General features: G+C 35.5%; 6 protein-coding genes and 2 long non-coding RNA genes across 9 annotated transcripts; 1 reads left to right on the forward strand and 7 right to left on the reverse strand.

Moving 5' to 3' along the window:
• Positions 1–566: 566 nt before the first annotated feature.
• On the reverse strand, positions 567–4,921 carry LOC122600563 (ankyrin repeat and zinc finger domain-containing protein 1-like). The gene is made up of 8 exons (XM_043773300.1): positions 4,741–4,921; positions 4,088–4,542; positions 3,816–3,930; positions 2,875–3,477; positions 2,140–2,217; positions 1,651–1,765; positions 1,048–1,268; positions 567–930 (listed from the first exon to the last, which is right to left on the reverse strand). Exons 1-7 carry the CDS (start codon positions 4,906–4,908, stop codon positions 1,252–1,254), a joined length of 1,551 nt encoding a protein of 516 aa, XP_043629235.1. The 5' UTR covers positions 4,909–4,921; the 3' UTR covers positions 567–930; positions 1,048–1,251.
• Positions 4,922–5,966: 1,045 nt separating this feature from the next.
• LOC122601935 lies at positions 5,967–6,885 on the reverse strand. Its single transcript, XR_006324127.1, has 3 exons — positions 6,557–6,885; positions 6,408–6,465; positions 5,967–6,282 (listed from the first exon to the last, which is right to left on the reverse strand). It is a non-coding gene; the product is annotated as an uncharacterized LOC122601935 (long non-coding RNA).
• A 927-nt stretch (positions 6,886–7,812) lies between these two features.
• LOC122601902 (vacuolar protein sorting-associated protein 53 A-like) lies at positions 7,813–14,028 on the reverse strand. Its single transcript, XM_043774636.1, has 21 exons — positions 13,942–14,028; positions 13,707–13,763; positions 13,439–13,589; positions 13,287–13,357; positions 13,002–13,126; positions 12,684–12,844; positions 12,458–12,599; positions 12,085–12,148; positions 11,417–11,602; positions 11,307–11,336; positions 10,998–11,102; positions 10,861–10,920; positions 9,902–10,009; positions 9,751–9,816; positions 9,335–9,412; positions 8,846–8,979; positions 8,669–8,762; positions 8,478–8,555; positions 8,320–8,382; positions 8,049–8,117; positions 7,813–7,980 (listed from the first exon to the last, which is right to left on the reverse strand). The coding sequence occupies exons 1-21, from the start codon at positions 14,005–14,007 to the stop codon at positions 7,813–7,815; spliced, it is 2,076 nt and encodes a 691-aa protein (XP_043630571.1). The 5' UTR covers positions 14,008–14,028.
• Positions 9,750–10,516, reverse strand: LOC122601936. Its single transcript, XR_006324128.1, has 3 exons — positions 10,446–10,516; positions 9,902–10,009; positions 9,750–9,816 (listed from the first exon to the last, which is right to left on the reverse strand). It is a non-coding gene; the product is annotated as an uncharacterized LOC122601936 (long non-coding RNA).
• An 807-nt stretch (positions 14,029–14,835) lies between the features above and the next one.
• On the forward strand, positions 14,836–17,208 carry LOC122600064 (protein SICKLE). Of its 2 annotated transcripts, none has more exons than XM_043772719.1 (3): positions 14,836–14,925; positions 15,390–15,680; positions 16,312–17,208. In XM_043772719.1, exons 2-3 carry the CDS (start codon positions 15,410–15,412, stop codon positions 17,109–17,111), a joined length of 1,071 nt encoding a protein of 356 aa, XP_043628654.1. In that variant the 5' UTR covers positions 14,836–14,925; positions 15,390–15,409; the 3' UTR covers positions 17,112–17,208. The 2 variants fall into 2 exon arrangements, with proteins under 2 accessions (XP_043628654.1, XP_043628655.1); XM_043772720.1 differs by having other exon boundaries at positions 15,402–15,680.
• Positions 17,209–18,036: 828 nt separating this feature from the next.
• LOC122601903 (fasciclin-like arabinogalactan protein 10) lies at positions 18,037–19,326 on the reverse strand. The gene has a single exon (XM_043774637.1). The coding sequence runs from the start codon at positions 19,324–19,326 to the stop codon at positions 18,037–18,039; it is 1,290 nt and encodes a 429-aa protein (XP_043630572.1).
• A 900-nt stretch (positions 19,327–20,226) lies between these two features.
• On the reverse strand, positions 20,227–24,777 carry LOC122599019 (putative disease resistance RPP13-like protein 1). The gene is made up of 2 exons (XM_043771465.1): positions 20,902–24,777; positions 20,227–20,554 (listed from the first exon to the last, which is right to left on the reverse strand). Exon 1 carries the CDS (start codon positions 24,711–24,713, stop codon positions 22,617–22,619), a length of 2,097 nt encoding a protein of 698 aa, XP_043627400.1. The 5' UTR covers positions 24,714–24,777; the 3' UTR covers positions 20,227–20,554; positions 20,902–22,616.
• Positions 20,895–22,253, reverse strand: LOC122601904 (putative disease resistance protein RGA4). Its single transcript, XM_043774638.1, has one exon. It carries the CDS (start codon positions 22,251–22,253, stop codon positions 20,895–20,897), a length of 1,359 nt encoding a protein of 452 aa, XP_043630573.1.
• Positions 24,778–25,257: the final 480 nt, after the last annotated feature.

Here is a 25,257-nt window from a genome sequence, read left to right on the forward strand (position 1 = left end):
TAAAAAATAAAAATTGATTTATTGTAGATTTGTAGCTTACTATATTTTTTTACCCTATTCTATTTTTTTAAGAAGTTGTTTCATTTTTATTTAATAAACTTAATAGTTAAACTTAACCATTCAGTCAAAATTCATGTTTTTTTTACTTAATTAATAAAAATAACTGTCAATTACTTATATTTATCTTAATACATAACATTATTAATGCATCAAATCACTTAATATATTTAACACTTACTAAAAATAAAAATAAATAGACCTTAGTCTTCAACTTACATATGCCTAAACCACATCAAAAAAGCTCTCTCGTGAACCAACAAAAATTTATCAACTTTTGGCATAAGCTCTATACATGTAGCAAAGTACTTGCTGCTGGCACACAGTAATTGCTTGTGAGCAGCAAAACTAAAGCAAGTTCACAATTTTCATCAAGAAACTGCTTACTGTCGCCTTCCGCATGTTTTACATAATTTGCAATGCAACACAATAGTCCACATTCAAATCGCAGTTCTTCAAAATTCTAAGAACACATAATTCAAAAAATTTCACTAGTTGAGCACACCACATGAATATATAGTAGTTCCTCTATTAATGTTTAATTGGTTTGGTCTTTCTTCAAAATATTACAAAATTTTTTCTCTTATGGAACAACAGAAAGACAATCTACATATAAAATGATGATCTGCCAATTACACAATCACCCAGGCTTTATTAAAATGCTTGATGATAATATATAATCCATTGAGGCATCTAAAATGATGATCTCCCAATTACAATTTACCATATGTAATAAGCTCCAGAACTTTAAAACCATAGAATACTTTGTCGAAGATCCATTAAGATGTGGCTGTTTGGCGGAGTAATGATCAACAGACTCACAATCATGTTGGGCCAACTATTAACCATTGATAGCATACCTCAGGCAATGTGCTGTAAAAGAACCAAAAAAATCATCAATGAACATGATACAAAACACCAACAATCATCTGAGTGTTCGTAAGGGAGGGGTGGTGTGCCAAATAAGATAAAAAAAAAAAAAAAACTTACCAGAGAATACTGCTCAATTACAAGAGCAGGACGGGGGAGTTTATGTAAAGCAGCTCAATAACACAAGCACGTTACATCTACTGACGGAGAAAAGCGCTCATAGCACAAGCAGGTAATATCTGCTGACGTCACATCATGCAGCATGCTTAGATAACTGCAAATCTCTTCTCAGCAGCAACATCTATCTTCTTCCTTTATTCATCCCTAGTATTTCCTGCTTCCTGCCATTATAAAAAGCATGTTCCTTACGGGGGCGTTTAGCCGTTTAGTTGTGTCTTGAAAGTGATAATGTGGGATTGAATAATCAAAATTAGATAACCAGCTGTCATACAACACTTCGAATATTTGCGTTTGGATATGTTATACTATTTGAAGTTGTAATAATCAAAAGATATGCAATTTTGAATGGAAAATTTATTTTTTAAGGTGATATGACTATAAAAGACATTTTTGTGAAAAAGGTAATAATGTTGTCTCAGCTAGTATGTAAATGATTATCCAAAATCCATTAATACCTCTAGATAATCAAATAATACTAAAATAAAAACCTGTATTCAGACAGTTCCACAAGTATAACTACAATGACTTCTGGACATCACATACCTCTGCCCTTCTGACCAAAGGCAACCACCAACAGACTCCCAATGACCAACACTAAAACCCCGGCAGCCCTGTTGGAAAACCAGTGAGAACCCTGATGGCTGGGTGAGACATCTTCCTGCAACTCAAAAGGTTAGAATATTTTTTAGCAAACCATGGAGCTAAAGATATTTAAAAATCCATATTTTATCCATTCATGTGAATTGCAAAATTTGACTGGCCATTATGACCTGTTGGCCAACCCACCAACTTTGCAAGATCTCTAGACAGGAATCAGAAGTGCCAGTTACATCAATATTGGAAACATCATGTATTTTCATTTTGTAATAGATCGATTGCAAACAAATACCAAATTATAACGGTTAGAAAGATCAATAACTCCAAATGATGCAGATCCAAACATATGCACTCAAAAATAATCGGAGGCTAAGATCTATGATAATAAATCTCATAATCATTGTCAGTACTAAGATGATGAAATAAAATAAATACCCGAGTCTTCTTTAATCTAGCTTTGCGTAGGACTTTCAGCTCTTTGGCTCTTTCTTTCCTTCTAGAATCTTTCTTTGCCTGAAAAAATAAAATAGATACATATAGTTTTGTATTAGTCAACCACAACATGTACCTTCTTACAACCAGAATCATCGAAAGATCGTCGTACTCACCAAAACATTTAAAAATACATAAATACCGATACATGTAACTCTACTCAAGCAGGGTTGATATACATTCGGTTACAAATTTACAAACCATATTTGGTTTGTACATGCCAGGACTAACCATCCAATGTGGTGATATCAGTAATTCTACTCAAATTAAGTATGCAAAATACAACTTCATGATAAGAAAATGCTAGATTTAACCCATTTATAAACGTGCCAACTTGGGTTATGTTGTTTTATCTCTAACAGGCCAAACAGGTTAAGCTAAAGATTAACTAAAAACATAAAGGGCCAAATGGGTCAAGCAGGGTGAACGTTATCTGAAATCTATACAAATGTATAAACCATCTAAATTGCCTTACTTATATATTATGCAACTTTTTAAAGTAAAAAGTATTGTAAGCATATTTAACACTTTAAGAACTTAAAAAACTCAAAAAATGAAACAAAGACTGACAAGGGCCGTTTAAAGCTGACCAGTGTTAACCAGTTATCCAACCCACTGAATCCACCCATTCTGCCACCCTCAAAAATGCACACAGATGAATAGTACTGTATTAATTACCTGCTTAGCTTTCTGAGATTCCTCCATTTCTTTTGTCAAAGGACAGGGCACTTTGGCAGCTTGCCAATCCCACTTATCTCGGTTCAATGCCATAAAACGTCTAAATGTGTTCCTTACTTCCTTTTCGGTTGCAACCCGGTAAGCTGTCCGTCCCTTTTCATCGATAGCACAAGGATCAAAACCTTGTTCTAGTAGTTCCAAAACTTTCTCTGCATTTCCATCTTTCGCTGCTTCATGTAAAGGTAACAACACCTGAATATGTTCTACATTTTTTACAGAAAATTTTTCCGATATATCCTCGTTCTCCATGCTACTCAAATTCTCTTTGCCAAGCGTACTTGATGAATCTTCTTTAGCAATAGGTGTTATTTCTTCATCTGGTTCAAAGGATATTTGCGTTAATATTCTATATAATCGTTGAGCTTCTTTAAATGTTGGCCTTCGAACAGTCAATGGAATATGTCTGATAACATTTCTCTGACAGCTGAAGCATGGGTTTGCACCATCAAATAGCAGTTGCCGATTATGTGAGGGGGCATGAATGAAAATGCTATCAGAGAGATCAAAGTATGGTTTCCATGCCACAAATATTTCACGAATATCCTAAATATAAGTGAGAATTAGTAGAGAAATTAAAGCAACCAGAAATTAAAGTATGTAATGAGTAATCCAAACATAGGGTCTAAATATATGCTAAAATCCTAATATGATGTAACATGGAGACGAGAAAGTAAAAAAAATCACAATGGAGTAAAAAAGCAAGAATAGAAAGCCAATGCTGTAGCATACAAGAATACTAGGCGCAATTACAAGATCGAACATTCACTCTTTGCTCCACAATATCTCCTAACTTGGTGTCAAACCACCTACTATCCATTTTGAAATTGATATATTTAATTTTAGACTTTTAAGAAAATACCAATAGGTATATCAATCGATACCTTCTTTAATGCGAGTTCATTGTGCCGGCGGACTGAAGCTCCTGCAGAGTGTGCAGTTTTGCCACTAGCATCTTCTGATGATTGCTTTTTACCAGCTTTTGCCCTTACCACATATCTACAGAAAGCAGACAGATTTTCCAAAATTTAGCTTAAGTGACCATATATGTGGTTTGATAGGCAGCAGAGTAAGTGAATATAAACTTAAGAACATCACGCAGAACTAAAATTATTCAACGGGCGACTAAAAATACAAGGAAAATAAAAGCACAAACCGGTGGAGTGCTTTGTGAGCAACAACCGAGTTTCCATCAAAGACGCAACCAGCAAAATGCCCACCACTAGCAAGCAACACAACTCTCAAATGCGTGTGGTTTCTAGGTTCACGTATAACATTAAGCAGTTTCTGAGTCACTTCCCTTACTGTTACAAAAGGCGTATCATCATCCTTGATGAATCCACATGAATCATTTTCAAAGACAATTTTCTCAGAGTCACCTAGAAGCAAGCACTTCCAGAGCGAAAAAGTTTCTCCGTTTGGCAAACGTAAAAAAAGTTTCTGCTTATTACTTGCATACAATCCCAAAGTTAAGTTATTGAGGCAACTAGAATCTCTATCATCTTCCTCTTCCGAAACTGATGTGCTCGATGTATTATGATCATTAATTGTAGAATTAGAAGTCCATTCGTCGAAATCGTCCTCCCTTACTCCAATAATTCTTTGTTTAATCTGATATTAGAGGTTGTGTTAAACAAGTAAATTAGTGACTCGTATTTTATAAATGTATGATATGCTGCTACCTCTAATATATATTCATGATACCTACAGAATTTTATTTTATAAAATCTAACTGTGCAGAAGTTTAATTGATAATAACAATGAGGATGATAAAGTAATTATTACAATTGGGTAAAAAGGGGAAATTACATTGGATGAAATGGTAACAGAATGGAAGAAACTGGACGGTACTTCAAAGATTGAATGACTCCTTTTTTTATATTTATTATTATTATTATTTTGTTTTGAATCGACGGCTGCGGTGGTACAGTGGCCGGAAGTGGACTCCGTTTCTAACTCAGAAGACGCCGTATCCATATGTTGACGAATAGAGGATCGAAGTCAGTCAAACTGATATTTGGGCCGAGTTCAATTAAAAAATGTGAATCTGTTGGGAACTTAAGGCCCATAATCATTTTTAATACTTTTTAACTAGAGTATATCTTCTATATTATAAAGCAAATAGGGTTTCAACTTTCAATTTCAATAATATACATATGATAATACATAATGTACAATACATCAATGCCTTAAACTTTTTCTCTCCTCCATAAATCATTTTATTCCTCTAATTATTTTAAAATATTTTATCTCAAAAACCGTACATTGATATTTGATAATTTATAAAAATTATATAGGTGTTCTTAAAATCTCATTAAAATCTCATGCTCTTTCATTAGAGATGTCATTCGGTATACTTTCGAAGAATTTTTAAATCCGAGAGCGGAGCCTGTACGGCTAAGACATTTGGCTATGACACTCTATGACATATCACCTCCTATGACCAATCATACTCTATGACCTAACACCCTCACCATCTCACCGCCGCAACGCACAGGTACTTGCTCTCGTTTTACATAAGTTTTAATCTAGCTATTTACTTATGTATGAAAGGTTTTCATAATTAATAAAAAAAGAGATACTAAAATGACAAACTAATAATAAACACATGTTTTACGAATTGAGTTGTCACGTGAGATGGACCAAGACGAAACCAAAGTGTACTATGTTTGACATGATTGAAGAAACTTTATTATGTTGCTTCAATGTTTGCTACAATTGTTAGGCCACCCTTTAATTAGCAGCCATTAATCAATAAATTAACACAATGAAACCTAATAACTATCAATCAAGAGAGACGTGAATCACGAGGTCTTTAATTGCTGTTACTTGATTTGCCAAGCATGCGAGACATATGAACAATTGAACAGATATTCCGTTTCCTATACAATTGTTAGGTAACATTAGTGTATGTTAATTATGTGTTCTTGACTTCTTGGTGCAGGTTAAAATTAATGTTAGAATTTTAGTCTTTAGACCTCCTGCTAGCTAGCACTCGAACCACTTTAACTTCATAGGAAACCCCTTCGGTTTATTTGAGATTTCAAAATTGTAGCTAGGATATTGAATAACAAAAACCCCTACAACCTTATTGAATTCAAGCTAGATGTAATATGTCCATGCTGATTGCATCGAATTTAATAAGAAACCTAAACACTAAACACCGCCTGAGCTGATCGAGACACTCCTTGGGGCTGCATGTTCTTGTACAAAATCCTCCTTTGTTTGAACCTTGGAACCTAGTTGACATACTGTTGTATTTATTCGACTACCCTAGCTAAGTTTATAACTCCAACAGTAGCTTAGCATTGTGCGAACAAGATAACCCCAACACCCCCTATGGATCGAACTCTGAAACAACAAAGAAGAAACAAGTAGTAAAACCCTTTTGCTTCCTGTTGAGCTTCGACCAAAACCCAATATTCTTGTTCGAACAGGAGGATAAAGAAACAGAAAAACAACAAAATGGTAATTACCTCTGTTTATTACCCATACGGGAATTTTCCCCACACCACTTAAACTGCAGGCTGTTAGCTGTAGAGTATTCAAAGCATATGGTAATAAACAAGATTAGTGATGCATGACAAAATTTGGAATGAAATGGTAAGAAGTCATAGAACCTGACATTGAATAATTTGTAGAGTCACAGTTATCATTTGACATTGAAAAGTTTCCGGAAAGGGCCATCCTTTCGGTCTTTAGCTGCTTCTGTCAAAGCAAGAAAATGCTTGAATCCTGTAGTGGCGGCACCTCTACCAAGCGCTGCTGCTCTGGTAAGCACATCCTCTCTTGATGCTATAACTCCAGTTGAAGGTGTATTGGCCATAGGAGGAGGCACAGGAGCCACTGCTATCTCGGGCAGCTGGACCGCTTGGCTGCCAACTGGTGATTTGGGAGTCCCAGACTCACGTTTGTTGAAAGCATCTAATATATTTTGTTGGTCTGCCTTTTTCAGCCCCTGTGCAGTAGAATAATGGTCAATGGAAAATCATTTGATGCTCTAGTTAACATGGAATACTATCAATGGTGTTGGGCCATTTACTTTTAAAATTAAGGGTTATCATTTTAAACTTTGAAAATCAGATGGAATCTCATAAGTAGTTGTTTCTTATGTCTATATATTCACGGCTTTTGCTACTTCTTAAGCAGAAACTATTTTCTTATCCAGATCTCACAAATAGCAATAACAAGAGCTACATATAACATGACTGTTGTACCTTTGTTCAGCGGTTTTCTATTTGGAAGTAAAATTATATATTCCCTCAAATAATTAAAAGGCAACCAAAGTAGAAATGGAGAACAGAAGAAAATGGCAGCAACAAATGTAAAAGATCCTATCTACAATAGAGGTGGCAAGATGGACGGGTCAGGCAGGATAGGCAAAAGCGAAAAAATGTGATTAGGTTGAAACAAAGCGAAGTACGTGAGTAACTCACACACAGTTAGGTTAACAAGAGAGCTTGGACGACTTACACCCGTTTAACAGACTCTCCCTTTTAACTAAATCTTTTATTTGACACATGCAACCCGCTTGAGATAAAATACAACCCAAACTAACCCATTCATATGTAAAAGGTCCAAACTACCACCTTTATAGTTTATACAATAGTGCGTGTGATAAAAGTAAACATTTGAATTCGACTGGATAAGATTAGTATCAAATAAAAAGACTTAGGGACACTTCATGATGACTCCAAGATATAATTTGAGCATTTAATCGAGTTCACATCTCTGGTTTATAGATCCCAATTTCGTTAATTCATTTTGCCATTTGCCATCTCCATTTTGTAGTCCCATTTCCATTTTAAATCACGAAAATGAAACCAGTGAGGAAAATTATGGCATGAGAGATATTGAGCAAACGAATATAGATATACACATCTATGGTTGCATGACATTAGTAATGAACAGATTAGGTAGAGGGATATTAGTAAATAATGATTCACTATAAACCTTGAGCTCTAGAATTCTTTGAAACTCTGAAGGTGTTCCATCTGGCAGAAGTGCTCCATATGTATCTGCCACAGAATCAAGGGGGGACAATATAACCTGTTGATAAAACAAAGTAAGTACACATGTGAAGGATAACTTTCTGTCTGACTAGTTCAACCACTCACCTTCAAGAGTGCTTCAGCTTTTCCCATCTCATGGGTTACGAATTTTGCATAGCCAACAGCTCCCGATGTCTGTTCAAGAAAGTCAGAATAAAACATTCGGAACCATTTGACTTCCATCCAATTTTGGTAACGAACAAACATACTCAAACCAACTGTTAAACTTGTAAAACAAATGTTGACTAGAATTTAATGACCGAACATGAAACTTCCTAAACATCATATACTATATAATGTACTAGACAAAAACTGAAAGCTGGAAAAGCTATTTTACCTGTCTCCCAAGGGATGGAATGTCTAAAAGTATTGTCTTTACAGCTTGAGTATCCAACAGCATCTAACGAAAACCACATCAAATTTGATATAGCAATTAATGGCGATTGTTTGCTGCATGCTAATAGGAAGGTGAAGAAGGAAAAGATCAAATGATACTTGTTGAGCTCCGGTTTCTGATATATGCTTGCATTTGAAGATATTGACGTAGAAGCGTGGACCTAGGGATGATGCAAGCTGCACCATATAGTATACAGTCTCATCAGTGAAACTTATAATCTAAAAAAGCTCTAATAGTATGACGTGTCATCAGTGAATAGATAATATACATATGAATAAAGACTGTTAACCTTGTCTAAGAAGAACTGAAAGTAAATTGGAGAAAGAAGGCTTCCAAGTATGGGAACACTGCCACTGATGATCATATTTATGCTATTGACATACCTGCAACACAACGATAAATTTACCATTTAAGAAAATGCCCTGGTAAGATAGTGAAGGCTTTAGTTATCAAACTAGTATCTTACTCTGATTGATCTCCGACACTTTCAAGTGTACCCCATGGAACACGCGCCATCGCAACCATTTCAGTATCAAATTTGGTTTCCACACCATTGACTAATGTTACTAGTGCTTTTGTTATAAGCGATGAGAATTCATCCTGTGTAAATAAATGAATTATCATGAAAAGGCTCTGTAATAGATGACTTCAGTTAATTTACTTATGAGTGGGTCAACTTAGTTGTATTTTAGCTAAAAGGGAATCAGGTTGAAACTCATGAAAGTCTTTTTAATGCCATTTAACATCTAAGATTTGGATAAGTAGAGAATAGTTGACTTAAGGAAAAAAAATTATTAAACATATTATTTATTTATAATTTATAATTTATAATTTTAATATAACAATAGACAAAAAAAATGTGTTAAAGGTCAATCTGACCCGATGTTGCATAAAAGTGACATGTTTTGACCCTTCACCCAACCCATCCATTTTGCTACTTCAACTTTATTGTTACCTGAACTTCTGTCATATCCACTGAATCGGCCAACTGAGAATCTATTATTTTTGAGACATTTTCAGCTAACTCACCAGCCTGTATAAGTAATGAACTCAAAGTTATTTCTCAATTAGTTAGAGAAGATTTTCTAACTATAAGACATCTGTACGCTTATGATTCCTTCCTTGCAACAAGAATTGCAATATCTGACCCTGTAAACATATATGTATATAATAATTGACGACTAGTTGCAAGCCTAATAGACATTTAAACATTGTAAATCTTGCCACATACCAGCATTATCACAAACCTCTAGCAAATCTTATGATATATACAGCATTGCACTTCCTAACAGGCTTATGCAATGAGATATATAAAGGAAATGTCACATATAGAATAGAAAACCATACACACATTCAAATTAATGAACTGACCGTTTTATGACAATATTCTGCCGTATTTACAACATAGCATATCAGCCTTTCATCTTTATCAGATGTCTGCATTTAGAGACGAACAGTGTTACCCTAACTGTACAAGAAAGAAGTTACAACATCAGGTTGAAGTGGATAAACTAAACAATACCTTAATATGTCCATCCATACCCGTGGCAGCTGCAACAATCCCCATGCCACCTTTAGGCAGCTTCATGAGAAGCTTTGCAGCGTAAGCTCTAAGAACTCTTTGAAAGACCTGTGAGCAAAAATGATCATACAATATACTATTCACAACCATAAGTTTAATTCACTGATACTTAAGATCAAAGAACTTCGCTACTTTAGCTTTAAGACAGCCCACGAAAGAATTGAAAATTCTAACCAATTTTTACATTGATTGTTTGATGATCTATGCTAAAGATACATGATACCAAAAAAGGGTAAATGGTAGGGAACCCTCTGGTCCCATGCACCGTCTTGTCATCTTAGAACTTAGTAGCCAAATCTAGATAGAGCTCATAAGGTAACATGCAGAAAATCATTTAGATAACCTAATTACTGATATAGTTTTCTGCTAATGCACAATTTATACATAAAAAATATGAGCATTCACTTCATAGCAACTCACAGAAGTGTTCTATAATACATTACATGGCAGAAAGAGCATTCTAACTATTTATTTCAAAACATACCTTGAATAAGTTCAGGAGAGTCTCATTCTTTGTCAAGGCGCAACACCTTTTCAAGCTCCTTCTAATAACTATGAAGACCTTAAGCAAGAAAAATGAACAGCTTATATAAACTCAGCAGAATACTGAACATCTTAGACTAAGTCATTAACAAGCTTTCTGGTTAGCTAAAGACTTTCCGACAAAACAGCTTCTCTATCCGTTAGACCATTAATAAATGCAATAACAAAAGAATTTGATAGAATAACAATACCGTGTTAAAGTTAACAGATGAAAACTTTTATTGCAACAATAATGCATATTGAGAATTTGGTTGTTAACTGGTAGAAAAGAATATCGACTTTATTCTACACTACTGCTACTGGAGAAAACTATCACAGTTATTTGGTGTGGTTATATCATCGCATTTATAGCTTACCTGCATGCTACTGGATAATATATTAGTATGACTTCCATCATCCATATCCCATCTTTCATCCTGTAATTAATGCACCAATGTCAGAAAATAAAGCCAAAAGGATAGAATATTCATACTGAAACAGTGACCTATAACACCTGAACAAGCTTCTCTAGGTGGTCCATAAGAGTTTTTTCTTCCAATTCCACATATACCATCAAGTGTGGTTCAAAGCAAGATGATATAATGCCATGGAAATTGAACTACACCAACCATGAAGAGAAAGTAACACTTAGTACCAAATTGCATTGCAAGAAAGAAGGAAAAATCTGGTTACAAATTTTGCTGCATTTGACCAGAAAATAGGTGCTTGAAAAAGTTGTCTAGAAAGAACACCTTTTATATGATCTGTGAAGAAGAATTTACTTTTGACCACAATACTACTACTTCAGAATGTTACAACTTACCCCAGCTCCAGGTACAGCCGAATCTTTATCCTGACATCAGAGTGTTATTTAATGAAGTGAAGAAAGTGAAAATAACTGATAAAGTAAATCAAGCAAGCAGTGTCACATACATCATCCGGGTTTCCTTGATGTGCAACTAGTTTTCTCTCGTATTTCTTTTTTATATCCATCACAATTTGATTACTATTTTCCACTTTATCTACATCTTCAAAGTCATTTGCAACACTTTTGGTACTACAACTGCCACCAAATTTCTCTGCTAACTCTTCCTCAAATTCAATTGTCCGTTGTAATGCCTGTGCACACGCTAAACGGGTCAGGTGGCATGAAATAAAATATAAAAACTGGAACAATCATAGGAAAGATAATAATTAACCAAATACACTATCAGGCTAGCAAATAAACAGATGAGGTTTTCCTTATTCAGGTTGCCCAGGGATGATAAGCTGAGTCTTTTGACTATGAAAATCAGATCACCTTTTAATATAACAAATACCACCTTCCTTAAAACAGTAAACATCAAAACAGCATAAGAGTGAAGTTTGTAGTCCCCACAACACTGACATGCTTAATGTTTGAGACACGAATGGATAGAATATACATATACTTAATCATAACAATGTAGTTCCCACCTTCACAAGAGAATGATATCGTAAGAAATTAGAAGAAGGGTTCGAATATTGTAGTTATGGAAAGTATAGGAACTACTATAATGCAGGTAGAATGAAAAGATGAATATAATTTCAGAAATAAAAATAATGAACAGTTTGGCAATTACCATCAGTAGTGTTCCAACATCAGGCTTCTCTCTCAAGGTTACTAAGATCTCCATAAGTTGTGTCCTAACATAAATAGATTAAAAAAAAAAAACTTCTAGTGAGCTTCAAAAATCTAATACATCAATTAATATAGAAGAAATACCATCAATAATGCTAGTGCATACTTTGGTTGAAAATCCCAGATCTCACCAATGTTTATATGCACTCAACGTAATACATAATTCACGTTTCAATAACTTGCTCTTAAGTTTCAAGATGGAATGGTGCAAATTTAGAGTAAATAACTCAGCTATCAAGACTTGCACGAAACCAAAGACGATCACTTATTCGTGAATACAAATATATAAGTCAACAGGCTTAAGAAGTGTAAACCTGGTCATTTTGCAGAATTGGATACACATCAGGTAATCAACATGCCATGAAGCAGGAAAAGTTTTCCAAATCTCCTCATTTGTTCTTAATCGGCGTTTCACCCAAGCATATCTCCTCTCTGTTTTATCTAACTTTGCCAATTCTGATTAAATGCAATAAGTATTAGTTAGCAGAATATCACATTATAATTTAGGTACCAGTAGAAAAATAACTATTGAAAACAAACCGGCTCCTTCAAATATCTGTTGATAAGAGATAAGCTCTTTGTTGCAGATATTCTTCACCAATTCCTCCCTTACCGATGGCTCCAGCGCATCAACTACCAAGCAAGCATCTGATAATTGCTGCAGCAGATTACCTTCATCTGCCTCTTTTCCTGTACCTAAGCTGGAATAAAAGAAACGGGGAATATTAAACTTACCAGAGTACAGAAAACTTGACGTGAGTAAGTTACCATAAATCGAGCATTAACAAACTGGTATATCCATATCAAAATCTAATAAAATTCTCGTACCATATTTCACAAAAACATAAATTCACCAACCTTGAGAAATCAGAGAACACGTGAGACTTGAGAACTTGTTTAATGTTCATAAACTTGTTTCTTAGCTCAATGATTTTCGGAATATCTCTGTAGGCATCAAAATGACTGCATAACTGGTTGACAGCCTAAAACACATAACATAATATATACTAGTACGTTAGACATTATAATTTCTTACGGGAACATATTAAGAAGCAGATGCAATTAAAAGACACTATACGCAATAAAAAGAATTTTGTTCGACTTCTTATGTAATGGGAACTAATCAGTAACTGACTTGCATACCTCTACCTGTGCAGCAGCTTCTTTATATTGTCGTTTTGAAGCCATAACTTGAAGTTGCTTGATTGCAGAGACTATGACAGTTGGCGTAAGATATTCTAATTAGGGTGTGTACAGTATTAGAAGAATATCTTCATAATTATTGAAAAACCAACCTAGCATGGTAAGACGGTGGAGGGCCGTGATGGTGGTTGTTATGTGCTTCTTTGCACAATCCAGCTTCTTAATATCACGACATATTTCTTGAACCATTGTTTCACTTTGCTCGGCTTTTGTTTTAATTTCTCTAACCTTATACATGAGTTCCTGTGCAATAAAACCCAAAATAGCAAATAAATATTGAGTGCATATATAGCTCATGGAACAGAAACTGGCTATTACAATGAATCGTAATGAGGAACACAAGGTTAAACGTTAACAAACCTCTACAGCATGTGTAGCTGCAGCTAGATCCTCCTTTGCTTTGGTACCTGCATTACTCTGCATACAGAAGGTTCAGCAATCACATTACTTAATTTGCCCAATATATATATATATATATAATGTATAAAACCATTATTAAATGTCATACTCATGAGTTACGTGTGTAACCAACATTATTATTCATGTTCATATTTTGGAAAAAAGGAACAGAAAAGATCCAGATGCTATGTATAACCTGTTGGCGGACGGCTACAAGAATTTCAGCATCCACAACACGGATCTCACTGTGTATTTTCTGCATAAGCGGCTCGATGCCCAATAAAGATGCTTCTGGACAGATACCAAATTCCACAATGTTAATACTACGATACACAACTGAGCATATATGCATACATACAGAAGGTAAAATGAACTGATCGACCTGTAGGAAACACCTTATTGATGTAATCCATAGTGCTAGCCTTCTCCATTACGCTGATCACTCTCAAATACTTACGACTCGTTCTGTCAAATTTATAATACAGTAACAAATGCTGCATCAATACATATCAATTCATGAAATGACCTAATAACTGATAATACATCAGCAAAAATGCATGAATGTGGATCAAATTTCGAATAATGCATAATTCATAATTGTGTGTATATTATTGTAATTTCGAATGGCATCAAAAAGAAAAAAACAAAATTCTGAAGAATCACAAAATTACGAATTGGTTCACATTTGGAAAAAAAAAAATACGCTTAAAACACATGTTCTTTAATTTGTTACACATCGTATAGTTTTTTATTTCTACATTTAGATGTTGATGGTAGGAGAGATCTAATTACCTTGTTGAATTTCAATATGAATTCACTATTTATTTAATATCTATAAGGATCTGTTTGAAAGATTGATTTCCATGAACAAGATAACTGAACGCCGGAGCTAGTACTTCGTATTTGATTATTCAAAAAAGGTTCACTTAACAATAACCCATTGGATGCATGGTACGAATTTATGTGTTTGATAAGTTTGGGACCAAAACCAACATACTAAATACTTTAGGGTTATTTTTATCATTTTATCCTTTTGCATCACCAAAGGACCGATAATACAAATTTGTTACTGCCAAATAATGAAATTAAATTAAATTTCCCGACGAACAAAAACACCTTCAGACATCCCCTTTCTTGAAAATTTTGATTCTTTTTCTTTTGCAGCTTTATCGATCCACAGGTTAGCAATTTTCTTTCTGATTCATACATACATACATATATAATAATACCTGTATTGATATGTTTTTTCCTTTTATGATTTAAACCCTAATTCAAGTTGATTGGTATTTAGGTATATGGATATTTTAGTGTTTAAGCGTCGATTTTGGTGGCTTCTTTCAATACTCCTTGTAATTCATCGATGTGTATATATGTTGATGAAAATTCAAGCATATTAATATTGATTCATTAGCTGTTAGTGTTCTTAATTAAACAAACTGTGATAATACTTTGAGAATTAAAATTTGGGCATTATAAATAGACTAAAACAATGTAGTCTAGGGGTAGATACCGTTTCTTTATAAAACCTATTCTGTAGGAATAATCAGTGTATTCAATCAGTTTATATGTTGCAAATGATATATATATATATATATATATATATATAGATTGGTGTAGGTAAATGTGTAACCTCTGTATCTCTAGGATTGTTTACAGCAGGATCGATGGAGGAGTCAGCACAAAGAAAAGAAAGACTAAAAGCCATGCGTATGGAAGCTTCACGCGGGGCAGCAACTCATAATGGTGGGAGTGATCATTCAGCTGTTAGTCTATCCAATCCTCTTGTTGAATCCACAGCCAACTCCAACACTCAGGGGCACACGTTTGCTCAGAGCTTTAACTATTACACGGACCCAATGGCAGCGTATTCTGGGAACAAGCAGAGTAGCAAGGTCAGCCCTCAGATATCACAAGACTATTCATCAACACCTCAAAGTAATGCTATATACTAATCATTAAATTTTTATTTTATAACATGTGTGCCATCTCGCGTGTTCTGTATGCCTCTATATATTTTCATAATTTATCATTCTTTTTGCCTAAGTTAATTAACAAACGGTGGTCGTTTTTACCTGTGTAAAATTTTTCTTTTTGCATGGAAACAGGAAGTTATTGAATCTATATTTGGTTAATAATAAGATAGATTAGAGGCATTAGAATTAAGAAGTTCTCAGTAATTGATTATTCTGACAAAACATGTAGAGAAAGTTTGAGCTTGTAGGATGATTAGATTGGTTTTTTCACTTTTAAAGCAATTGGAAAGACATAACTTCTGAATGTTTTTGGAAAGAGTATTATGAGTTGATAACGTTCATGCTATATACAGTAGGTTGCAGCATGCATTTCAACTTGCTTTAGTGTGTCGATAAGATTACAAATTTAATCTTTTTCATTAATATTCTTTGTATAAAATGATTTAGGAGATTTAATATTATTCGACTCATCTCGCCTTTTTCTTTTATTTGTTTACACTCATGTTTCTCATTGTTAATTACAACTGGGAGGATTTGGCAGGCAGTTAATTGCTTTCCTGACTGATATACAAACTTATCTATTGGTTCTACAGGGCCCTGGACCAATGAAATGTATCCCTTACCTTCTTTCCAACCCCATATAAACCACCCGCCACGTCCACAAATGCAGCAACCCCATGGACAGTATGTGAACCCGAGCTATGCTTATACATCCAACAGACCACAAAGCGGTAATTTCCCCAACCCAAACATTGATTATCAAAATATGAGTTGGAACAGAAATAGTCCTCGCCCTGGAAGTTACGATGGTCCAGGAAGTGTCGGCTACCCTAGTCCGCAATCCCACTTTACCAGTGGTCCAGCCCATGGTTCAGGACAAGGTGGCTACCCTAGTCCCCGCTTCACCAACAGCCCAGGTAATGGTTCAGGACAAGGCTACCGGATGCCTGCACCTCAATTCAGGAATAGTTCCCACTATGGCCCTGGTCAAGGAGGGTACCCCACTAGTTCTAATCAAGGCAGAGGTCAGTGGCGCGGAAATAACATGAGCCAGGATCCAAGTTATGGGAGAGGTAAGGGTCAGTGGTCAGGACCGCGTGGAGGACGAGGACGGGGCCGGGGAAGGGGTGGAGCCCATGATCATGTGTCAGCAGAAGATGAGCCTGGTCTTTTCTTCCACAAGTCAATGGTGGAAGACCCATGGAAGTCTCTAGAACCTGTAGTTTGGAAGTCACAGAAGCAGCAATGGTTCCCACATTCTGTTAATTCAAAGAAACCTAGAGTTTCAGAACCTCCAAGACAGCAGCAGCAATCTAGTTCTCAACCTAGCCTTGCAGAAATGTTGGCTGCATCATTTAACGAAGCAACAAATGATGGATCCAATAAGGAATGAGTATTATAGGGTTGTGAAAAGGTATTTTTTTTCTTTCCTTTTGTATGAATTTGTTTATCAAAATTTGATGTGATCCTATCGGTTCAATATGGCTTAACTTTGTACCATCTTTATAGTTTTAGGTTTTGCTATTTAGGAACAAAGATGGTTTAGCTGAGATTCTGTATAAAGCTTATCATTATGCAAGCTTACTTCGTTGTCCTGTTTCACTCTAAACTCGAGTTTTATACTTGGTAAAATTTTAAAGAATTTTGGTCAGAAGTAACATGAACAAGTAAAAACTAAAAACCTCTCATTAATATGTAGAGTATTCTAATATATTTAGTTTTTATTATTAAGTAAAGAATTTTGGTCAGAAGTAATCTGAACATTTTTTTTCCCGCACAAACACATCACTTGTACTTTTCTTTTACATCATCTCCACCAGAATAATCCCAGACCTCACTTGTTCAGTTGTCCGTGTAAGTGGAACAAAATCTTACTTTACCCTCCGATGTCGAGTGCCATTTAGACCACGACGACACCAGATGACCTTGGTTCCACAAGTCTTTTGGCAAGGCAATGACCTCCAACTCCATGTCGTCGCGAGTCAAGGACATAAACGAGGCCCAGCAGCTCACCATATGTTTTAAGAATATTTATTTCAAAGCCCGCCCCCTTATTTTCATGATAAATGTACAAACAATTTATGCATCTTAAACACAGCCTTAAGAGCTGTATTTAGCAAACCCTGTAAAGGGAAATACTATCAAATCAAATAAAATGTGATTTGAAAGTTGTATAACTTCCAAAAAAAACCCCAATAATCACCATTTAAATTTCCAATATGATTATCTAATCAAAATAACCACCATCAAAATTCTAACACAAATCATAAAAATCATAATAAAGATAAGAAAATAACCAAATTTTACTACTACTATAACTAAGCAACAATAAATGACATAATGCCAGAAAATGATAATGTAACTAGAGCTACCAACAGCATTGAGGCTTTGTTACCCTTGTATGCCTCACTCGCATTGCTGGTTCCCATATCTGCAGCCGGGCCATCCGCCGGAGCAAGACCACTACTCGGAGATGATGAGACTGATGTAGCTGGAGGAGCAGGAGGCGAATCCTCTGGTGAAGTATCCGCTTCAGGGGCAGGCGATGAAGCAATCGGTCCAGAAGCAGTACTACTTTCTGGGGCAGGGGCAGGGGCAGGTGCAGAAACTCTAGATTTGTGAAACAACAATTTTGGAAGAAGAATATTATCGATTCTAAAAACTGATACAGGAATAGAATCAAGAACCATGGTCTCAAGACGCGTAATGTCAACTCCAGAATCAATAGTAACCGAATCACCATTTGTTTGAACTGTGAAATTGTATAACAAATCACCATGTGTGGCTAATGTATTAACCGGTCCATGCTCCATCTTCAAACTAGCTTTAGGAATGTAACTTGAAATACCATGAAACAATAACAACGAAATAAGATCACTATTTGTTACATTGTTTAAATTTGGTAGCCCATGTGCTTTAAAAGCGGAATCCGTAGGTGCAAACACCGTGAGCCCATTGGGCTGTGCGGTCTCATACACTTTTAAAACACCTGATTCCACAACCAATCTGGCAAATGTCTTACAACCAGCATTTTCAAAAACGCTGGTTATATTAACATTTGAAGACGGTGAAGTTGTATTTGCACCCAATATACCAGGTGGAATGATTGGTGAATTAACTTCAACAATGGAAATATTGTAAGGCATTTTCATAACGGATCTGGTATATAAAGATACGAGTTTGGATCCTTGAGCGGATGCAAACCCGATCTGACCACCAACCAAATCCGTTATGTTAACATAACCGGTTTCACCAACGGCATTTCCTGTTGTTTGATACAACGTCGTTGATTTTACGGTACCCTCTGATATATCCAAAAGTTTATCATAATCAAAATAATCCAATAAAACATGAATACCCAACAAGGTTTTGACAACCGGAAGCGGCTGGTTGGCAACGAGTGTTTTCATCGTCGTGTCGTCAAACACAAGGACAGTGATTGTATTTCGAATGTTTATGTCGTCACAAAGTTTTGTTTGGGTCAGGTAGTTGTTATACATGCTGTATTGTGGAAACCGCGACAACATATCGGTAATGTTGAAACCGGAGGATACGGTGGCGATGACGGATAATGTGATGGTGATGATAATGTACTGTAACGTATTCATGGTTAGGATTTAGGAAGAAAGTAAAAAAAAAAAAAGGGAAGTTGAGCAGGGAGGGTTTAAGGGAAGGAATAAAGAGGGTTATTAAGAGGTGACGAATTTGAAGGGTTTTAAAACGTGAATAGGCGAGTATTATGGAAATTTATCAAGAATAAGTAAATACATTTACATGTTTGAATCGGACAAAATCTTTTATATTATTATTTTGATTTTGATTTGATTTTGATAGTTTCTTTACTTGTTTAATTTAGAACTAAATACATTTACATGTTTGAATCGGACAAAATCTTCTATATATATATAGAGAGATTATTTTAATTTAATTTGATTTTGATTACTTTTTTACCAAGTTTTTACTTGTTTTATTTTTAGAACTCTTTACCTTTTACAAACATTTTTTCCTTCTATATTTAGCAAATATAAAAAAAGTTATCAGTAATTTATTTAAGTTCCAGTGATCACTAATCTATCACTCCATGTTTTTTTTTTAATTGCCTAGTTTTCAATTGAGGCAACATTCGCCACCATTACATGACGATGGCTTAGACGGTGTGGGTAGTCGATTGTTTTAACTTTGATAGACATAAAAAAAAAAAAAAAAAAAAAACTTCACTAGATTCTGAACGATACAAAATTTAAACTTTTAATAGATTTGACTAGATGATATGTTTATTCTCCATATACGTGCTGTTTAAACTTTGACCTTAATTATTAACTTCATAAGATTTAACCAAAGGTAATCCATCAAATCAATGGTTTGATAAAATAAATAAATTTGCGCAATTCTTTAACACTTCCCATAAATTCCATATGTAATCCCCAACGCTTTATAGATCACTAGAATTTATAATTAATTTAGGGCAGGAAGAAAAAGAAAATTAAAACACGGCTGAATACGTAAAATTCGATAAAATTGAAATTGTATTCATTTAGAGTTTCTATTCGCAGGAGACAACTCTTTATATGTACTTACATCGCACAACACTCCTAGTAACTTAATAAAACTTTAAGTAACGTTTTCTTAATTTGTGCAGAACGCCACTGCACGTCCCGAAAACTCTAATTATTCGTTGGTTGTTAATTGTCATTTGCAGCTACGTACGAACTATAACGTCTGTGCACCTCCTCAGCAGTTCTACTGCTATCACTATTGCTGGGGGGCGTGACAATGAGTGATGGATTATCAATAATAAGTCTCAACATCAGCTCAGCTATGTCATCATTCAGCAGTCTTGAAAAGAAAAGAAAAAGAATATAATATTAGAAACATCCCAATAAATCCGTAGCTAGCTAGCTAGCTATTTGAACTACAAATCAAAACTTTTTTTTTTTTCTTCTAAAAAAGTAAAAACATAAAGGTGAGTTTTAAGGCCTTGATTATCTGTAGTAACAGTCAACGGCTTACATGCCTGCCTCAAAATTTTTATGCTAATTTCTGATTATCTGTAGTACGAAGACAATGTTATTTTAAGATAGCATGTAAAATATAATGAAAACAAACTCAAATCTGTTACTTATGCATATCGATAATAAAAGTAAGAAAACATGGTAATGAATAAATATAGAAATGATCAGTACCCGCTTGAGATGGCGATGTAGGGGATGTGAGAGATGAGGGGCCAGTAGTGGGAGCCTCTCCCGGTACTCCTTTCTTTCAACTTTGGGCAATCAGAAATTACCAATCTCAAAAGTGAAGGCAACAACATTTTTGGTAGTTGTTTCAACTTTGGGCATGTGTGAATTAAGAGATGTTGCAGGGAGGTGAGGTGTTCTAGTCCTGCCGAAAGTGATTCCAGTTTCTCAAATTCAGATATATGAAGAAAAGGAAGAGATGAAGGAAGAAGATCTGACAATTGACTAAAATTAGCCACTTGTTCTCCAACTAACTTCAGTTCCACAAGGGAAGTCGGAAAACTCTGAGGACCCCACTCCGAGACGGGCTTCTTCAACCCCCCTATTACAAGGGTATGCAGTTTCGGAGGCCAAAGCCCACGAGGAAAAGAGGCATCCATACCTGGACAATTTGTGATTTCCAGACGTTTTAAGGAGGCGATATTGGACAGCTGGAGGTCAGGAAATGATTCTATAATGCCACAATCATGTATCATCAGCTTGGTGAGGTGAATGGAGGAACTAAAGTTAATGATCGATTTTAGATCTGGCCATCTTATAATTTCTACCACTTCAACAACTGGCATGTTTGTAGTGTAAAAACTTTGTCCCAGTTTGTTACCGTCGGTTATTTCAAGTGACTTAAGCTTTTGCCCTCCTGTTTTTGTTGTGAAAGAGACATGTGTAATTGAGCTACAATGATCGATTTTTAAACTCTCAATACTATCAGGGAAAATGCAACGCTCCATACTCGAACATGACCATACCTCCAACGTCTTAATAGATGTTATGATGTTGTTGTTTCCAAAACTATCCTCTTCTTTTTCTCCTAAACTCACTAAACTATCACACCATAATATTTTCAAGCTCCTTAATTTCACAAGAACCTTACTTGCCACTGCTTCTGATTCCCACAGGTATCTTATTTCATCACACCCTTGGATAGTTAATTCTTCAACAGCCCCAAGATGTTCTATAACACCTCTCCATGCCTCATTAGTAAGCCCTGAAATTTTGACTAATTTCAACTTCGTGATTAGTGAAGCTTTCTGAACCAGACTTCTCAACACATTATCATGACATCTATCAATCTTCAAAAATCTTAGTGAAGGGAGTGCTTCAACTGACACGTCAAGCAACTTGGGGCACTTTTCTATTTTAAGCTTTTGAAGGCATGGAAACACTGAACCTACAACCCCACTGTTGGTTGACCATGACTCCAAACTCGCCATATCTTCAAAACTTAGACTTTCAAGGGAAGGGAATGCAACGCCAGTAGTCCCAAGTAACTCTAAACCTATGACTTTAACCTCAACCATGCCTACAATTAACAGCTCTTTAAGTGAAGGTAGCTGCCCAAGTGGCGGTAGAGATGTACATTTTCCACAACAATGTAAGGACACATGAATCAACTCACGAAATGAGGGATTCCCAACCCATTTTGGGAACTCTGATCCTCCATATGAAACAATTTTCAGGCTTTTCAACTTATCACTATGAGGAATCAGCTCACCAAGGACCTCCTTTTCAAGTGTTTCATTTCGAGGACCACTAAACACTTCATTCCATTCCAACTCTAATTCTGTAAGCTTTTTTTGCAATAAGTTTGCATCCCTTGCGTTGACTGCGTTTGTAACTTTCTCCAGCCCCTTTATGGATGTTTTCCCATGGAGATTCTTTAATTATTTAAGCTCATTTATTGCAAAGCCATCATTCCCTTCAATAATGATCTTGGTGAGAGTTTGTAGGTTTTTCAAGCCACCAATTCCTAAGGGCATCTTCTTTATGAGCCAAGTATCCCCAGCATCAAAATGCCTTAAATTATTAAGCCTTAAGAAGCTTTTAGGTAGCTTATATAAATACAAGCAACCAAAAACAATCAAAGTCTGTAAATTAATAAGATTTCCAACATTTTCAGGCAACTCTCTGATTTCCGTATGAGATAAATTAAGATATCGTAAATGCTTCAAACTACCAATGAACTCTACCTCTTTTATATTAGAATGACTTAAAGAAAGCACCCTTAAGAGCGTTAACCCAGGAAGCAAGTCAATCAAAATCTTATTAGATAAGTGGAAGGCGCCCCTACTTTGTCTCGCCCCAGACACCACAAAGAATGTTCTCAAACTTTTAGCCCTTTTGAATGCCTCAAACTTCTGGTAACCAATATATTCCTCACGAATAAATGACATATGGCGGTATTTTGCCAAAGTTTCATTTTCCATTCCTCTTTGATTGTCAAACCTTATGAAAAACTCTCCAGCAACAAAAGTAGCCAAGTCATTCATGAGGTCATGCATCACAAACAACGATTCATCATTAGGGTCCTGTTGAAAGAACGACCTTGATAACAAGAGCTGAAAATATTCATTACCCAAGCGTTCTGGTGACTTGCTACCTGCAGGTGAATGCTTCAAATATCCTTCTGCCATCCATAATAGAACCAACTTTTCCTTGTCAAAGACAAAGTCCTTAGGAAACAAGGAGCAGTATGCAAACAACTGCTTCAAATATGCTGGGAGATCATGGTAACTTAGCCTAAGGGCTGGAACAATTTCATCAACGCTTTCTAAATCCCAGATCTCGCTATTCAACACATCATTCCACTCTTCTTCATTTGTTTTTGTCCTTAATAACCTACCCATAGCTTTTAATGCCAGAGGCAAACCACCACATTTTTTCACAATGCCTTCACCTAGTGGTTTGAGTCCCGGATATAAATCAAAGGTATGTACACCTAATGCATGTTCAACAAATAAAGACACAGCATGATCATGTGACAAACTTCTAAGATGGTCTAGACGGTCAAAACCTAGCTTTCTAAGCAGGCTCTCTTTACGAGTCGTAATGATAATTTTACTTCCTAGAGCCCCTGAATGAAATGGGCGAACAAGGTTCTCCCATTCATCATAGCTTTCACTCCACACATCATCAAATACTAGTAGAAACCGTTTATCCTTAAGTTGCTCTCTAAGATCCATTTGAAGCTCATTTAAATCTTCAAACTTCCTATCTTCCCCAGTCACAGATCGAAATATCGTTTCGCTTATCTTAAACACATCAAACTCATCAGAAACACAAACCCACGACTTGAGTTCAAAGTGATCATTCACACGTGTTTCGTTATACAAAAGTCTAGCTAGAGTAGTCTTACCTACCCCACCCAAACCAACTAATGGTACAACACTAAACTTCACCTCACGTGGCTCATCTACCAACAACTTAAGGAGCAATTTCTCTTTATCCTCTTCTCTTCCAATAATGGTAGAGGCTTCTGCTAAACTAGTCTGGATTCTATTACTCTTAGTTTTGGGCTTCTCATCTTTCACCAATATCAAACCTAGATCAGACTTTCTGTTTTCTAGCTGTTGTAACTTAGTGTTTATAATATCTAGCTTGTGATGCAATCTATTACTAAGTGACAAACTAGCGCAACAAGCTGGAGTTATGAGCTTCTTTACCTTGGTGGAGATTGAGCTTGAAGATTCATGTGTCGTCATCATCTCCTGATGCCTAGCTTCGGTTGCCAAACCATCTAGCACATCGTCGATGTCATAGGCCACATGTTGGAAGCTGTCGAGCCAGATTTTAACAGCTTCATCGGCTATTTCCTTGCGAGAAGCATCGTTAAGAAGAGCTTGGATCTCGGTCAACGTGGCCTTTAGTCTGCCAAGCTCCGAATGAATTCCTTTCGACCGAGCAAGTTTCTTCAAGGCCTCATCGGCAAGCTTCTCAAAAAGAACATTGAGAATGGTAGAGGCAATGATTTCAGCAGCCATCTTAAAGTTAAATAAATGTAATAATGATTTAATTATAAGATGAGTACGTAGTAGTAGTAGTAGCTACTTGTGTACATAAACAAACTACCTCAACCTTATTTTATACTTGATTCTAATTAACAATCGTCTTGGTCAATTTTTGTAATGTAATACATATATAGATTCTTTTCTATATTTCTACAATGGCGGCCACTGAATTATGTATGAACTAAAATAAAAGGCACCATCCTATCTAAAGTTTTAGTACGTAACAAGTGGTGATATAATTACGTACATTACATTATATATTTCAATTTTAGTTTTTATATTAATTAAAGACAAACTTATATTTGAATAATGAATTCTGCCTTTCATAGATTAGTTCATCATTCATGAACCTAGCTCGTTTCCAATCTGTTGAATAATTATCTAAGAGACACATCTTTTTTATAATAAAAATTATACGTAGTATTTTCTTATAATCTATACTAAAAAAAATACCTTTATGTTAAAAAGTTAATATTTTTTGGACATATAAAATCAGCATTTTACCCTTATTAATTAA

Source organism: Erigeron canadensis, chromosome 5, assembly GCF_010389155.1.
Source record: "Erigeron canadensis isolate Cc75 chromosome 5, C_canadensis_v1, whole genome shotgun sequence".
Lineage (NCBI taxonomy): Eukaryota > Viridiplantae > Streptophyta > Magnoliopsida > Asterales > Asteraceae > Erigeron > Erigeron canadensis.